Genomic DNA, 18,096 nt, shown 5'->3' with positions numbered 1-18,096 from the left:
TTACAGTGTGTTTCTTAGGATTCGAGAGCAAGATTAACAGTGTGTGTAAGCTGTGTTACTGGTCATAGGCATTGTGAGAAAGCAAATAACAAAGGATAATTTTTGAATGTTAACTTGCGGCTTCTGAAGCTCTGGCTTCTGGTTCGTACATACAGTCTCACAATCTTTCTTTGGTTAGGTCTGGAATTTGGAAAACCACTGTTTGTTGTGACAGAAAGCAGGAAAGGGCCCCAGCAAAGCCTGTCCCTTCACGGCCAGATGCACTGGCCTGTTGATGCACATAAGGTTACGTGCCTTGTTGAACTAAAATCTACAGTGTGTGACTCCCCACGTCTCTGCATCATGCCCGTTTTCTCTTTTGGCAGTACAAATTGCTACAGGCTTTGTAACAATTTATTTCTGAATTGATTTATTATAATTGAGAAGTGATGTTTCATGCTGAACAGCTGTATTAGGATGTTAACAATTTAAGTTTACATTTATGCTGCCAGGAAGAACGAACACAAACTGAATTTCAAACTTCTAATGTTCTCTCACTGTAATAGAAGCTGCCATGTGCTGTTTGTGACTGGTACAGTCCTTCACCCAAAGCTATTTTGTCTGATGATAAAACCATGAGTGTATGAAGCTTGCACATTTTTCATCTCTTTTATGACCTTATCTTTCGTGAGCGGCTTCTGTGAAGGTATCCTAACTATAGGAGCACCTGGCAAACATATATGATATCTATGCTGTGATAAGCAGTTGTGAACAAGAAAGTAGATCTGTCAGTTCTGAACTGTTCATTGTTAAAAATACTTTGTTGATTTAGCTGATTGCAAAATACATTATAGAGTGACTAACAGCTGCTATAATGTTCCTGGTAAGAAAGTTCAATAGTTACATTGTATGAGACTTTCTGTAAGAGCCTAATACTGATAGGAACAACATGGATTAAAACAGCAGGGTTGAGAAGAACTGCTAACCCATGTGCTTCTTTAAAGTACCTCAACTACTTGTGGTACAAGCTGATTAAGTACAAATTGGGAAGTCTTTAATTTGTTAAAAAGATTAAAGAGAAATTACTTGTTAATATTCAAGTCTTTTCCTCCTTGTCAGTGTTGTCAGAGATGTTGGAGTTCTTCCTCTCATATTTCTGGTAATATGTCTCTTTATAGTCTTCAGATTCCCTGATGAACTGTGCCACACTGAATTGCAGAGTTTTAGCATGCTCACTTGCATCTATTGCATGAACACTAGGATATTAAAAACAACATAAAAAAAAACTTTGAACTGTTTTTGAAGAGCAGCAGAAACAGTTAATACTGGTCAGAAATAGTAAGGTCAAGATGAAAATTCTGTTCATATCTTACTGAAGCTGTTTGAATAAGATTTTTTTTTTTTTCCTCTTAGTTAAGCAGTATTTTGTGTACTCAGCACTTCATTGTAAGGCAGAGATTTGTTTCACCTAACTTTAGCTGTCTAAAGATAGGTTCCTAGTCCAAGTTGCGTGTCTCAGAGGATGACTCATTTCAACTACCTCAGACACCAAGAGGTCTCTCGTATCTTCACCATCCTCGAATAGGATAAGTCATTGAGGAGGTTTCTCTGTTCCGTATCTATAGGAGCACATACATAAGTCTGGACTAACTTAACTTTCAGACATCTAATCTTAGATGAGATGAATTCTGCCCAAAGTGTAGCTTTAATACCAAATATAGAGAAATAACAGAAAGTCCAGTAGGCTTGACTCATGAGTAAGTATACTATATGATATTTCAGATTCTTGCTCACAAGAGTCTTTTTTTTTAATGCGGTGATGTTTTTTCACAGGAAAGAATTCACTTACCATTTTTTGTTGCCAGAAGGAAAAACCTAAACAGAAGCAGATTTTGCTTTATTTTAGAGCGTATATGATTGGCAGTACTTCTATACCATTCTTTGGTGTTGATGGTAAAAAGTTATTTCTCATTTAATTTGAATGCAAAATGTAATTGAGCAGCAAAGTGAAGAAACAAACATGAGAAAAAACAAAAACAATGGGATTAGAGAAGTAGTTGCTAAGTGAGTGGTGTATAAGGCAAAAAAAGCACTTGATTTCACTTGGAAGAAAGAAAGAAAATAATGTCCTGGATCCTATTAAATGTCTACACCTGTAAATTGAAGAAAAATGTAATCAGTTTTAAAAATAGATAAAAAAATAGTCTTATTGAGACTGGAAAATAGTGAATGAGCTAAAAGATTAAACAATGGAAAGAAAATAAATTCTGTAAGGAAATTTGTTTACCACAGCAAAGTTGTGCTAAACTAATGTTAGCTGCTAATGTAGTATTAAGTAAGAGGAAAGAAAAGAAAAAAAGCATGTGTTTTGTTATCAGCTCCTGTGCTAAGCCTCCTTAGCCTCCTCTGGCTTTTTGAAGTTGCAGTGTCTTCAGCACCAAATGGATTGACTTAGTTGTCCATTTCCATTTGACGTTGATGCTCAGCTGAACCTGGGGTAGACTAGCTTCACTGATGGATTCTGAACTCCACAGTAGTGTAGTGTTTGCCGGTTTCACTGTCAGGTTGCTTTAGTAAGGAGGGAGAGTAGTGTGGGGAACAGGAGAAATTATTATGTAATATTGCCAGTGTGTAATGCGTGGACCTTGATAGTTGATGAATAATAGAAAATAGAAAATATCAATGAAAATAATTAGAATTGCTTCTAGATGCAAACCGGAGTTTTCCTTAATGTAAATTCTACACATTTTGTTGCACTTTATTTGCATGGGTCATGCATTAATTCATGACAAGTTGATTATGAAAAACATGTAATGCCATACTTCATAAAACACTGAAAAAGCAAGTTAGTATAAAATTAAGCCATCTGCAAATACACATTTTCAGGTCTTTCTTCATTTCCCAAGTTATGAATTATGTTTTGCTATAGGTTGTATACCTTAGCTGTAATTCCATCCTTTTCCCCTTCAGCCCAATCTTTTCACATAAGTTTCTCCTTCTCTCAGTTCTAGTAGTTTCATTTGCTTGATATTTTGGTCGGTTGCATTCATTGAAATAATGCTCAAATTTGCATGCTAACACCAGGCGTGTATGTATTATAACCTGGAAAGACTTTTATATTTTGGAGATAAATTTTCCATGCCTGTGCTCTATTTAGAATTCTTATTACTTCTAAATTTTGCTGGGTTTGTTGTTGAGCTATTGTTTATAGTGGAAGGAAGACACTTTCTTTTGTACAAAAATTCCATGCAAAGAACATTTTAAGAGCTTTATGGTGACTATGCAGCTTGAGTGAGAAACTCAGAATTGCCCTTACTGTGAAATGCTTTCCAACATTTTGGAGAAAACTGGAGTTAGTCTTGTCAGCTTTGAACCTTGGAAAGCTGTCCTTTGTGTCTCTGCGATAAAGAGCAATTTGTTGCAGCTGTAAGTTGCTGTGAAGGTAAAAGTATCTAATAGGTTCTTCAGTCCACCCAAAAAAAATGGGGTTGTTCGGTTAAAATAGGTACTTGGTTACAACCAAGTAACTGCTAAAATGACTTACAAGAAACTTAAGTGATAGCTTTTTCAACATGTGAGGATTTAGAACCGTCTTCCGAAGTGTAACTTCAGATTGAACTGAAACATGTGAACTTCAAATGCCTGGGTAAAATTATACAGTGTCTTTAACAGAAAAAACTATACTAGATATTTGTGTTGTCTTTTAGCTTTAAGTGCCTGTACACTGGGCTATATTTTTAGTACTACTCATACATACACTGAACTATTTTTTTCTTACTGGAGTCTGGAGTGAGTATAGTATTGTGTTTGTATGAGGAATACTTACCAGGCTCTTACACTTAGAAAAAAAAACCTGTTTATGAATGCAAGGAAGAATGTGTTATTACAAGCCGATACATGTGTAGATGAAGTTAATATTTTATAGTGTTTGTATATAATCATGTACTTGAAAACTCTGGGTCACAATCTTATCTGGTATAAATATAGCTCCAGTGATAATGTATGGGGATCTGGCATGGTTTGTTTTAATCTCATTTCTTTACCTATGTTGCTAATAAAAGCTTTTGTTATCAGGGGGGGAAAAAATACAAGTTAGTGCTTAATTGGTTTGCTTTTTGCTTCTTCTTGCTCTCCTATTGTCAAATCAGCAAACAGTCTAATTTTCAAATTCTAAAATACGCAGAATCTGGTTTTTAGTGCTGCCACAGTTTTTGGAACAGTTTGCTTCAAGATTGCTAAAAAAATTAAAATCATCCTATTTGACAGTTGTAGATAATAGCGTAGATTTTTCTTTTTTCCATTCTTCATAGCGTCTTTCTATACAAGAATTTCTTGGATTGATTAGAATATGAGTAGAATTAAAAAGTACAAATGCAGCAAAGTACTGGTCTGGATAAGCCTCAGGGATGTCATTTAGCACATTACTGTGGCCAGATAATTTTGTGTTAATACGTGAACCCCTCACCTTCAATGTAATTTTTTGTGGTGATTATTTCATACTATTTTTTGCATGGAGCTTGCCTACACTCTTTGTTTAACTGAAATAACTGCACTTTCAACAAGGAGTTCTTCAAATAAAAATTGAATGGTCATCTCTACAACTTTAACCATAATTTTCCATGTGTCCTATATACAGACTTGTAGTGGATAGTTACTGAATGCAGACAGATGTGCTCAGGTACTCTGGATGGTGAAAATTCTGAAATTCATCAGAAATTTTGCATTTCTTCAGATAAAGTTTGATAGGGAGAAAATGATCATAGGGTCTTGCTGGTACATTATGACCTTTAAGGGCAAATTCCTTAAATGCTGAAATACCAAAATTGTAACTCTCCAGTAGTGGCCTGAAAAGCCAGATTGTTTAGTGCATCATATTTTTGTACTGTGTCATTAATATGCAATGTATAATTTAGGTGGAAATTCAGAAAAGCGTGTGGCTGGAAGCATTTGTTCCTGGGGAGTAACAAGCTGATTTCTTTCTCTCATTTGTACATACAAACTTTATGACTTTCTGTGTATTGGTTTACAGAATTAGGTGCAAGTCGTGAGTCTGGTTTTTAAGCATACAGAGTAAACACTGATTTCCAAGATTTGTCTTTCCACAGAACTGAAAGGATTGGATACTCAGGGCTTGTTTGGATCACTGGGAACTCATAGGTGTTTACATGTCAAATATACTTTTTTTCATTTTCTCTCTGTTTATAGACATGCATATGTTTTGACTTATGCATGTAAGGAGATGTTTGGATATTGTGGGATCTCTGCCTAAAAGTCACTGTTGAAATATGTCAGTACTATGTTTCTCTGATTGTTTTTTCAGGCAATGAAGAAGGAATCCAGGAGGCAGCAGAATCTGATGGTGATGCGCGGTCAGAGAAGCCAGGGCAGCTTGCTGTGGAGAATGAAGATTGGGATGGGCCAGGTAGGAAAAAACAACTGAAAGCCAAAAAATTTTCTGAAACTAATTTCCAATATTTTTTTAATATTTCTATTTTTGTAGGTGTGTTATGCTTTGGATTGAATTTTAATGGACTGTTTATTTTAAGAACCCTCAGAGTCCGAGATATTGATTGATAAGTGCTAAGATAAAGTTCTTGAGTAAAAAAATGGTTTGGGCTATACCATTTTGTAAATTGTTCAACATAAAATGTCTTAACATACATGCTTAATATAAAGTAAAATATTGCTGCTTAAAATTTTAGGATTGAAATTTATCAGTAAGTTCTCAGTTCCATGGTTGTATTAAGGGAAAAGCTTTTCTGCTGTTTTCTGAAGCCAGAACACCAACCAAACGCCTATGTCTTTTCTCAAAATTTGTGCCTACATTTAGCAAAATGTTGAGCTTAACATACAGGCATGGTATTTCATGACATTTTCAAGGACTTTGCTTACTTGTTTTAGCCTAATAGAAATTAGCACACCTGGTCATTGATTTCAGTTGAAAGAAAAACTCTTAGTGTTAAATGAAGTGTTAGTGCTTCACATTAAACAGTAATTCACAGTAATGTTTTTCTATGATGCACTGTGAAGATGGTGCAAGTGTGACATTGCTAAGGTACAAGATGTGATGGTAGCATGGTAATTCTTTCCAAGTGTCTGTTCAATGTAAATATGTAAAACCTCTGTAGTACCATAAAAGCATCTAAGGCAAAGGGGTAAGTTGTGTTTCTCTTAGGCAATTCTTGAACTCAATGCAGTGTTTTCATGGGTATGGCCTATGGAACGGGCCTTAAAGATCCATTATATAGACTACATTTTAATGATGCTGCTGGAAAACATGCATCTGAAGCCAAACATCATCCCCTCAGGCTAGCTGTATCTCTTATAGGTATTTTCCATAAAAAGGATGAGCACATCAGGAAAGAGTTTCAGAAATGTTCTGTCAATAATTTATAATGCAATAATAATATTTCATTAGGGAAAAAATCCTATATTTCAATCACATTTTCAGCCTTTCTTGATTTTACAAATTACTCTATGCTCTTCATGAAGAGAAGAAGAAAACATGGTAATTTTCTGAAACCAGTAGCTGGAAAATAAAAGGCAAAAAAATGAAGACCTAGTATATCTAATTTATTATGATGTAATTTAAAATGTTTTTTAACGGTAATACACAATTTTATATTCTGTATACAGCACTATGGTGTTATGTGAAAAACAGATTTAGTATTATAATACACTACAGTGCATTTAAAATAATACAAGAAATATATTTGAATGTAGCAGAATGGCCTTTTCCAGCTTCACAGTACACTTCAGTGATTAACATGATTTGTTTTAAATTTTGTAATAAATAAATATCTGAAATCAGTATTTTTTTGTTACTTTTTTTTTTTAGTGTATTTCAACATACTTGAGTATGCATTTTGTGGGCTGCTACTGCTTTTTATATAAGCTGTCTTATATAAAAGTTTCAGAGGTCTTTCGTGATGGTGTGGAGTAAAAAGAATAATTTTTATTTTGTTGTGGAAAAAAATCAGGTAAACAGTTGCGTGTGTTTCTGGTAATATTTATTGGTAGCTTTGATGTGGGATAAGATGGTTATCAATGCTGAATGTGAGAAAATTCCTTTTGATTTCAGAAAAACTGATCATCACCAACATGAATTAAGCAGCTCTTTTTTATTTAAATCTTGGTTCTTTACAAGGCTCTAACATGTATGAAGAGTGGGTGCATACCCACTATACTCTCCATCGTGCGTGCTTTCTGAAATGAACTTGGTTAAGAAACAATCAACGGAAGGTAATTTTTGACAATGTAGTACAAAGTTAACTTTTCTCAGATCTTTGGCAGGAGGAAGCATGAAATATTTTGCTTATTTAAGAACATATTTTAGCACAGCACAAACAGAACTATTAAAAACTTCTCTTCAGCAATTTTACCAACTTGTAGTAAAGGTGCTACCTCAAATAGCAGATGAACATACATTCTTTGTTATCTGGTGTGCCTGTGGTCTCCTTACTGAGATGGAGCTTCCTCAGAAATCCAACAACTCTGCTGTGCATGATACAAGTCAGTTGACAGTGTGAAATGTGATGCCTCAAAGATTCATATAAAATATAGAGCTGCTCTGTTATTTTAAATTTTTTTTTTTTTTTACTTTTTTTTAGAGCTAAGGGAGCATACTATTATTTTCAGAACCAGTACTTGCCAGGTGCTAATGTTCTGTGAGTTATTCATTAGCAACAACTTACTCAGGGATGAGTCAAAATTAAGCTTCTGGCATTAATTAGAGTTTTTATTTTGTTCGAAAATTTGCATTGTTAAATGGTTTGCATGCATTCCCAAGCCTTTGTAATTAGAATATTTTTGTGAAGAAAAATGTAATGTTAAATGTGCTGTAGCTTCAAAGAATTTCTGCTGAAGCAATCTTAAAAATGACAGTCTTGTGACCTTCACTGACCAACAAGGAACTGCAGAGATAATGCCTACTTTCTGTAGTCCCTGTGAATGTTTTTTAAAATATCCTCAGTTTTCATTGGTTTTGTCCTCATTTTTTAAAGATTCTTTTTGATGAGAAAACTACTCTGAAATAATGGAAACTGAAGTGAATAGACTGTATATGGACACACAGTACTGATTCTTTTTCCATTATAACCAACAGCAAAAGTCTAAGGAATAGAGTCTGCAAAGCAAGACTGGGCTTAAACAAATTTTACATGAAATGGCTTAGTTTTTAAATGTAGAAAGCAGAGGTCATTTTGCAGCCTTAAATACACTGTTTGCTATCAGATGGATGCTTTGATACATGTAGGTGTACATAGTTCTATAGCTTTTGTATTATTGCTAGGAGGTCAATGATCAGTGCTTTAATGCATAATGAATAACAGGCATATCTCCTGCATGTCTTCCGCAGAGTACCCATCAGAGAGAATAGGATCATTCTGCTTTTTACTGGATATCTGTTATATGTAAGAACAAAAACCTCCTAAACTTGGGGAACTGTGAATGACACATCCTAGAAGTTTCATGCTTCCGTACCATAACAACTTTCTCAAAGTCTCTGAAAATTTTAGAAAACCAGGCCCTTCAACTAAAATATTGTTGAACCTCAAATAAGGAAATTATTTATTATATGCCATCTTGAGAGAGAAATTGTTTACATAATTAGAAATTAGTGTTTGTTTATCATCCAATGGTCGTGCCTGTATTTGTGTATACAAGTTCAGTCCACTGTACTTGTCATTTTAAGAGACAGCAAATGTAAACTGCATTGAAAGGGAGAAAATATTTGAATGAAAAAGTATAAATTATAACTTGAAAGTGTTTCAGAACAACTTCTTAGATTTTCCAAAAGCTATAATAAAAGTGAAGGCAACGTTGACTTTACCTAGAAGAGAATTTAAAAAAACCCAGAAAAGTCCAAGTTTAAAATGAATGAGAAAACCGTGGATGTAACCAGATGCTAGGAGCCATAATGCCTGGCTAAAATTAAAAAAAGTAACTGCAATTCAGTAGCTTCATTGATAACAGTAAGATGACATTTTAAAATGTGGTAAGAAAAAGATCGTTAGAAAATTGGTATTGATCTATTACAAGTCAGAGCTTTTAATAGTTACAGGCGACAGAAAAAAGGGTAGAGTAATTTAAATATTTCTGCTCTGCTTAAAACACATTTGTGCTGGGAAACCTATTTGTCTGTAAGTAATGACTGTAACTCTGTTCCATCAACAACTGTTCAATGTGTTAAACCTGCTAAATCCTACCTAAGTTAAGCAGTCTGATAGCTTTAATTTAATTTTTCTAGGACCTGTGTGATCCACTGTCCTAATCATCTGTTTTCAGTTTTAAAAAAGATTTGAGGTGATTTGGAAATTCTGGAATACTATAACAGTAAATTGGGGTTGGTCTAGATAATGACAGAGTTGTCAACATGACAGCGATCCCATTGGGAATAATGAAATAAGTGGTGGAAGACTTTTATTAAAGGGGGATTAGTAAAAATGCCAATCTGTATAGGTTTATGGAAAAAAATCTTGTAAGTCCAACTTAATATGTAATGGTGAGTTAAAAGTATCTTAGTTCTTTGCAATATGTTTACAATCCAAAGAAAATGCTGAATAATGTATAGATATTGCTGTTGCTGGATCTAAGGAAGTCACATGCTTATGAGAAGGTGAAGTCTTACTATAGAAGTAGTCTGAAAAAGTGTTGGGATTTAGTGAACCAGTGGTGAGCCCAAAAGACAGAGTTGTGCCTGAAGAATACATTTGGGTTCTCAAATTATCTTACTTGTCTGCTTAGCAGTCTTGTTTGATGCTAAAACAAGGTTCTGCCTCCTGTATTCACATTTCATTATCTTACTTGTCTGCTTAGCAGTCTTGTTTGATGCTAAAACAAGGTTCTGCCTCCTGTATTCACGTTTCAAGAGTGATGTTAAAATTTGAAACAGGTTTAGAGAAGAGCCATTAGAATGTTGAAAGGACTGGTATATGAAAAAGTCTAGGTCCTTTTCCTGTTTCTTTTATCAAAGAAAAAATTAAGGAACAACCTGATTACAAACTACTTTAAATTCAGAGTGAAAAACTGGTAACAGTGAGCACCTCTTTCTAGTTAAAGTGTCCAAAGATTAAATAATGTTGAAGCTCCATAGTTTCAGACACAAAGAACAGATTTTAGTTCTTGAAATGTTAATTATTGGAACATTTTATGAAAAATTATTTGCCTGTTAGAAATATTTACATTCAGGATGAGATCCTTTCCTAGAGAATGAGATCCAGTTCTGTGGCAAACACTGGACTTCTTACATGGGGTGGATTCCATTGGGGCAGAAGTTAGACTGACTGACCATGACGCTTTCAACTAAAATGGAATGAATAAATTAATATACTGTATATTACTTCTAGGAATACTGTATCTTACTGTATATTACTTCTAGGAATACTGTATCTTTCAGATGCATTTGTAATGCATAAATTCTAGGAGTCCTTCACATAAGCAACTCCCAATTTTTATTTCTCAGGTAATTGTGTATTCAGGCTGTGTTATGAATGATAACTTCTCTGTGGTCTTCTAAATTCTGCGCTATTATCGCATAGTGAAGGAATAAAAGAAGACATCCCATACCTATAATGTGAGTAATACGCAAGGGAAAGTTCCTTCACTGTAGCAGATGGGACACAGTTTTTAGTCCTGACTTATCCAAAAAGATTTTCAAATCCCACTCCACCATCGCATGGTGGTGATAGTTCTTTTTACTTTCTTCCCACATTGGTCTGGTAATTCATGAATGTTTCATCTGTCAGTGCAATTGTACCTGCCTTTCAAGACAGAGAAACAATAACTGTGTTTGCAGTTGGGGAACTGAGTATAGGGCATTTACAAAGAGGAAATTAATGCTACTCAGAAAATCTTGATCCTAAGGAGGAATTGGACCTCTGTCTTCTTAATTTGCATGCAGCATACTGTCAACTAGGTTATTCTTCTTCTTTCTTTCATACTTGTAGAGAATCACAGCCTTCTTGCAGAACACACTGATTTTGTGAGTTGGATGGTCTTGAAAGTCAGTCTTAGAAGTTCTTTTGAAATGTATCTGAATTTTTCTTAGTGAGAAAATGTGATCGGTCCACATATCCAAAATGAAAAAAAGAAAGAAAAAAGTAGTGGAAAATAAGACCTAAAACTCTTGTCATCAGTTTATGGTAATTCTTTATGTATTGTTGACATTCATCTCCACATAAAGTGAAAGTCTTCCATGTGTAAAATTCTGCCTTCAGTAAATCAACAGAACTTCTGCTATTGATAATATTAAAGCAGGATGAAGTCACAATTCATGTTAGATCTCAGAAGACTCATCATAACTCGAACACTCTGATATATATCAGAGAACTGTTGAAAAAAGTACTAAGGATTGTTATATATAGCACAGTATAGTTTCTTTTAATTGCTGTGACAGGTTGGTGTTTTTCTTGTATATCAGAAAGTTTAAGAAAAATCATAATCAGAAAATTAAATAGTGCTTTAAAATAGTGATATATTCAGCTATGCTGCTATTAATGTTTAATAAATGAGAGACAGCCTTTCAGGTGAATTCTGGTATACTGCTTTAGCAAGATGTTTGCTAGATCCTTTCTGATCTACATCTGACATACAAGGTTTGTATTTTTACCTGCTATAAAAGATAGTTTGTAAAGCTTTTCTGAATAGATTTCCTGTAACCATTCATAAGAATCACTGTAAATATGTATTGATTGTTGGGTTTACTCTGCATTATTAAGTAGTACTGTAAACAGTTTGGGTTACAAAGAAAAACTCTTTAATATAGATTGGAATGGTTGGTAGACCACTGCAAGATAGAAACAGACATTAATGATAGTCTTTTATTTTTTCCTCTTTTTTACTTCTCTTTTTTTTCTTTTTCTTTTTTTTTTTTTTTTTTTCCTTTCTTTTTAAACCAGTCCTAAGAAGGACTTGGAGATTACTGTCCTGATTTTGTTTCTTTTTTGATTGGGGAAATGTGGTAGATATAAGATCTTGGAAATGCTATTTGATGTAAATTAACAAAAATCCATGAAACATAGTTAACCATAGATATAGTCTGACAGTAAGAAGAATATTGTGAAGAAGCAGAGGAAATCATAGAACGACTGTGTGTTACTCTGACAGTGAATCGGTATTATCTCTGCTATCAGATAATGCAGTTATCATTAATTTTCACATTTGCATTTCAATCTTTGGAAGGAAATGACTCTTGCCGGATGAAGATAAGAGCTCAGTACCACTATAATGAACCATCATTTTATCCTGATGCTTTGTATCCATATGAAAATGAGGCTGGGTGGTGGTGTAGTATGTGAGGAGGGGGTGGGGGGGTCATAGCAACATTATAACAAAGTGTCAAAAATCACTATATACCACTATATACTTTTGGAGCCCTTTATGAGACAAGAGCCATAAATAAATCTTCTGTAGTGAAGTGGATATTGGATTAAAAGCAGAGAGCCAGGCTCCCATACCGTGGGCTGGGAGGGGAACTTGGAGGAACAGGGCAGGATTCCTGTGCATCTTGATCTGTTTTCCATCACTAGTTTGAAACTAGGAGGAGGCCATGTAGGTACAGAATGGCAAAAGTAAGGGCATAACAGCCATCCAGGTAACCCTTGCACTTCACTTCTTCCTTTGACACTTGAATACTGTGAAGGTAGGTGAAGTGAAAGCTTCCTACTATGTCTTCATGGTTTGGATTCTGCTACTGGAGCTGTTTGAAGAGAGTACCACACCCATGTATTAAATACAGGATTTCCAGTAATTTTCAGTCTTGCATGTTGAACTGATCCAAGTCTTCAAAGATTGTAATGTTTCTATTCTTTTTCCATGAATATCCCATATTTGTGTCATTTACCTGAAACTTGATCTGCAGAACTCTGAAAGTCATCGCTCCATTTTAGGTCTGACTGACTGAAACTGTTATTCCCCAAATACTCTTGCACTATATTCTACTTCTTTGACATTTGTAGTGCAGTTAGTACCTATGACTTACAGACTTCATCTATGCATTGCTGGGATTCATTCCCAAATGTTTCCTAAAAGCATGAACTCTTGAGGTTTAATGATGCCCTGTTTTTTTTTTCTTTTGTAAGAAAATCTGAGATTCTTGTCTAATCAAGTAATTGTACAAACTTATGTTTAAATATATGATAATTTAAAATTCATTCTTAGTGTATAACATGGGACTGTTTATAGGAGCACCAGGATATCCATCTTGCCCTGGCCAGCTGGGACTGATCAATTATTCCGCTGGCTATAGCAGCTGCTTCCTCCTGCAGACCTTTTTCAGGGCCTCATCTCTCTGCTCTTATGTATGTGCTGGGCACTTTTCTGTGTTACAGTGAGAAGAGGCAGGGCTAAGAACTGTAAGGAAAAACAGGCTATACCTGTATAAGGAAATTCAGTAGTGACAGAAGCTAATACATACTTGTGAAGGGTTAAAATGGTCCCTGGCATGTTCTTGGTTGAAGCCAGCTGACACTCTTCCTAAATAGCTGCAGGATTTAAAGCATTGCAGGGAGCATTCTCCTGCTCAAAGTTTGTGAGCAGTCACCTGCTCAAAGGCTAAGGAAGTCTTCCAGCACATAAGTACAGACATATTTGACCTCAGTGCCAGAGCTACTCTTTGGTGTATGTAATTAACCTTCTTTTACCTTTAACAGACATATTTAGTACAGAAGTTTGCTGTTCTTCAAGGCAATTATCTTGGTGGACTGCTCCCTGCACAGGCTTGAAAGATGAGAAGGTGAAAGTGGCTGTGTGAACTCACATGGAAGTAGCAGCCAAGCCTTTGCTATCATCTTTCCCACATGCAACTTTGACTTTTGTGGGAAACAGGCTTTTGCATGGCCTGTGTATGAACATGTGTAACAGAGAAAAGTCACGGGAAGGATTTTCATTTGTGTTCACAACTGAGAAAGTGAAATGATGCCCACTAGCCAGAAATTGTGGCCATAAGGCTTTAAGATAAAATTGAGGTGTAAAATAGTTTCATTAACATCATGTGAAAAGGCAGTACTAAATTTTGAAAACTGAAAGATATTTCCCATCTTGCCTTGTTATGGTGACTCCTGTAACTTCGCTTCCGTGATTCAAGGTGAAAATACAGTAAGATTTTATAAACTTGGATATAAGCATTACCTCGTTTGATTTGCAGCTTAAAATATCAGAAAGCTGTGAGTAGTTACTGAATATCGGAGCCCTTGTCAAGCATTCTGTTTTGTCAGCTGGGTTGCCATTTCGTTATCATTGTTTCACATAGTTAACATACATATGTGAATTTAAAATCGATTTCAAAGTTATTTGCTGTAGAAATTAACCTAGGTTAGAAGTAACGTTTATTTGTATGTACATTTCACATGTGGAGAACTCTATTTTTATTCAACTAGCCTTTTAGAGTAGTTTCAAATGCAAAATTACATTTTAATCCTAGTCAAAATGCTTCAGAAGAATGAAAGAATCTAAACCCTATTAGTTTTTAGTCTATTAGTTTTTAGTTTGAGGGTATTAATTTAATGTTCCTGCTCCTTTGTTTATCCATATGTGAAAAGTTTACCTGACTTAGCAAGACTTCTCAGTTTCGGTGTGTTAGGCATAAACGGGTCTTTGGAAACCATCTTAATCTGCAGGTAGGCAAGTTTTTAGTCTATGTACCCTTAAAATTGATCCATTATCTTCCTAAATTCTTTTGTACTGAGCATGTCCAGCATGAGGCAAGAACACTGGCTTGACTCGTAAAAGGCATTGAACTCTGAATGAAAGGTGATACACATTAGAAAAGTATTCTATTTTGATTGGCATTTATGTTTCAAGCACAAAAGACTTCTTCTTCTCTGAAAAAAGTTGATAGCTGGAAAGGCATGTGCAAGGGACGAATGATCAGATTCACTAGGTACTTTGCTTTGGACATGATATGCTATATAGTGGATATTATGTAAAGTACAAATCCCTGTAGGTCACACAGTGAAGGACTCCTAGTCTGTGAAATTCTGCAGGGAATCAATGAACATCTGCATTACAATACATTGTTTCTTGTAGTTTCATGCACCAAGGGACCTGCAGAGGCTGGCAGAAAGCTTTGCACTTTTCAGCTGTCTCCACTGTAGTTTGGTTATAAAGGCAATATAACACCCTGGTAATTGCAAAGGACTAGGAAACAATGTCTGGTTTTGGAAACAGATGGGGCTAGAATCAAAAGGGACATGTAATTGGTCCACAACTATTTTGCTCTTTGTTGTGTTTTTCTCATTAATTCAGCTAAAATTATTGCACATGGAATACTGCATCGCAACACTGCCATGAACAATTGAAGGACGGGTGTGTTAATATATTGAGTTATATACACAATATAGTGTTATTTGGCATTCAACACTGTAGTCCATCAGGTGGATGCAAACAGCTAGGGAGAGACGATAATGACTTTGTTTCTTAAATTGGCAGGTTTTAGTTGGTTTCAATGATGTGTTATATCCATGTTCAGCATATCATTAAAGAAAATATTTTAAGTTTCAAAATATGTTTTCCTTCTACCTCTTTGAAAACTCTTTGTTTACTCTCTCTTAAGACATCATAACATAGAAGTTGGAATACTATAACTAAAACAACAAAAACGTTATCACCAGAAACCATTGTGCATCCATTTGAAAGCACTAGTTTTTGCTGAGAGTAAAACATTTATTGTGACATGTGAGTGACAAACTGGATACTGGTATTTACCCACAAAATTACACAGCTCAGGATGGTTCAGAGTCAGAAAAGGGAACTGTGTGTTGTGGTCAGGGGACTGTGACAGACTCCTAAGGGCAAAATTCCTTTCTCAACCCTGATCTTGATTTTCTCAGCATCTCTGTTTAGCCCTGTGAGACCAGCTTAGCACACATTTGGGTTTAGGTTTTTCTTGCCACATTTCATTTTTTAGGGTGTTTCACCATTCATGCTCAAAAGAAGGGTATGGGTTGACTAGTAGATCTCATTTTCTCTCCTTGATCTAGGAGTCTTCACACAAAGGTATTTGTAAATGAGCTTTGTAAGGTGTGATAATGGTCATCATACAAAAATGCTACTTATCCATCAACACGGCAAAAGTAAAGCATGGTTGTCATGATAGCACCAGACCTCATTTTTGTTTAGTTACTGAATTTTTAGTAATTTAAACATGTTCTAATTGAATCAGTGAGAAACCCCAGAACCAAATATTCATAAGTATGGTCCAGAATTAAAGCTAGTAATATTCCTATGCTGATATTTGAATGGGCAGAAGTAATAAGGACTAAAGCATATGTTTGGAAAGCTATAACTGCACAGTAGCCACTGTTCCTAGTTTTTCCTGCAGTCAGCTGATTAGCTTGGGCCTTCTAAAATAGTTCTGTAGAGGACAGCTGAGCTCCTGCTTGTGGTGGTTTTGTTTGTTTGTTTTGGTTGGTTGGTTGGTGTTCTCTCCTCTCTTCCCCTAACCCTAAGATTTCAAAGCTTTCCAAATGTGCTTTTTAGTAATCAGGACCGATTCAAAAATATTGACAGGAAAAAGATGCTTTTGCATGCCACTTTTTCCAGTGTGTGCAACCAGTCTAGTGTACATGTTGGGTCTTTTATGATATGTTACAGAAAAAAAATCAATCAAATTGTCCCCTCATAGCTTACTGTTTCCCTTTGCTCCCCTTTGTCTCCCTCAAGACTGTTAAGCAATGTATTAGCAATGTATTAAATCTAGAAAACTTGAATAGCCATATTTGACTTTACAACATATTCTTGGGGATAACAAGTAGAAAAACTTTTCAATATTTTGTCTTAAGAGAGTATTGCAGGATTGGACATTGGCATAGTGCTTGATATAAAAAAATGCTGGGTTATATATTTCAAAGGTTGTGGATAAAGCTGTAGAAATTTTACTTAGAGGAAACAAATGGGCTTGTTCAGGTTTGTGCTTCTCTGATTTGGTGGCAGTGTAGTCACATTGTTTTTAAAGATGCTTCAACAGCATAAAACTACAATGATGGATTATTGTGGATAATTTAGACAGTACAATGTTGTCGTGGTTTAAACCCAGTCAGGCAACTTGTTCACTCACCCAGTGAGTGTTGCTGGGCTGACAGCAACCGAGGCCCACCCCCCCCACCCCCCCCCCCACCCCCCCCCCGGGGCTCTCCCCTTCCCCACTTCCAGAGGAATGGGGTGGAGGATCGAAAGAGTGCAACTCCTATGGGTTGAGACAAGAACAGTCCAGCAACCAATGTACAACACAAATCACCATCACTACCACCAACGACAGCAATGATAAGAGAAAATAACAAGGGAAGAGAATACGATACCACCGGCCAAGAAAACGAGTCCCACCCGGAAGCCCGTGTCCTTCCGGGTAACTCCCAGTTACCCCCCACCCCGGCCATGATGTGCTGTGGTATGGAATACCTCCCTGGCTAGCCCGGGTCAGGCACCCCGTCTCTGCTTCCTCACAGCTTCCCCTCCTCCCTGGCAGAGCATGAGCCTCACAAAGTCCTTCCTCAGGGTAAACATCACTTAGCAACAACCAAAAACATCGGTTTCACCAACACTGTTCCCAGGCTGGAAGTCAAAACACAGCACTGCACCAGCTACCACGAAGGAGAAACATGACTGCTACTGCTGAACCCAGGACAAATGTATAATATGGGTGTTCCAGAATGTTGTGTGTATGCATTTTGAGCTGAGTGGTTCTTAAAGGAGACTGAATTTCAAATTACATCATTGCATGGGAAAAAAACACCACTTTAGTAAGTTATCTGAAGTTTGATATTTATACTGTGGTACCAAAAGTACTAATCAGTTAATCAATCTTTGGCTTGCATGTACAAATAAATGCTACTTTTCATTTAAAAAGAAAATAAATAAAGGTATTCAGAGAGTTTTCTTCGATGTAATACAGTCCTGTTTTACAGGTTTGCCTAATGCAACATTGTAAATTCGTCATCTTGTTTGTTACAATCTGATAAAGTATGTATGATTTTAAATTTTATTTACTCAATGCTTTTACTGTTTTTCATGTGTGCTTTATGATTTTTATTGACTGACTTTCAGAAAAAGCCTCAAGCTTCACTCCCCATTACAAAACTGCTTAGCATTTGTTATTGACCATTTTTTAAAGTATGTATTGGA

At 35.7% G+C, this 18,096-nt stretch overlaps 1 protein-coding gene across 2 annotated transcripts in view; it reads left to right on the top strand.

Annotated features, from left to right (window-relative positions):
• The window catches only part of ZFPM2 (zinc finger protein, FOG family member 2), a 309,086-nt gene that overhangs the window by 72,390 nt on the left and 218,600 nt on the right, over positions 1-18,096 (top strand). For both annotated transcript variants that reach the window (XM_061447889.1, XM_061447888.1), the window contains one exon: positions 5,300-5,401. In XM_061447889.1, coding sequence (XP_061303873.1) covers positions 5,300-5,401 — 102 coding nt within the window. The remainder of the gene's footprint in view (positions 1-5,299; positions 5,402-18,096) is intronic.

The sequence above is a fragment of the Pezoporus flaviventris genome, unplaced genomic scaffold, assembly GCF_033815535.1.
Source record: "Pezoporus flaviventris isolate CSIRO_AGI_PZ_B2104156 unplaced genomic scaffold, CSIRO_AGI_Pfla_v1 ptg000007l, whole genome shotgun sequence".
Taxonomy (NCBI): domain Eukaryota; kingdom Metazoa; phylum Chordata; class Aves; order Psittaciformes; family Psittacidae; genus Pezoporus; species Pezoporus flaviventris.
The sequence above is the reverse complement of the archived record's forward strand: the minus strand, read 5'-3'. Positions and strand labels throughout refer to the sequence as shown.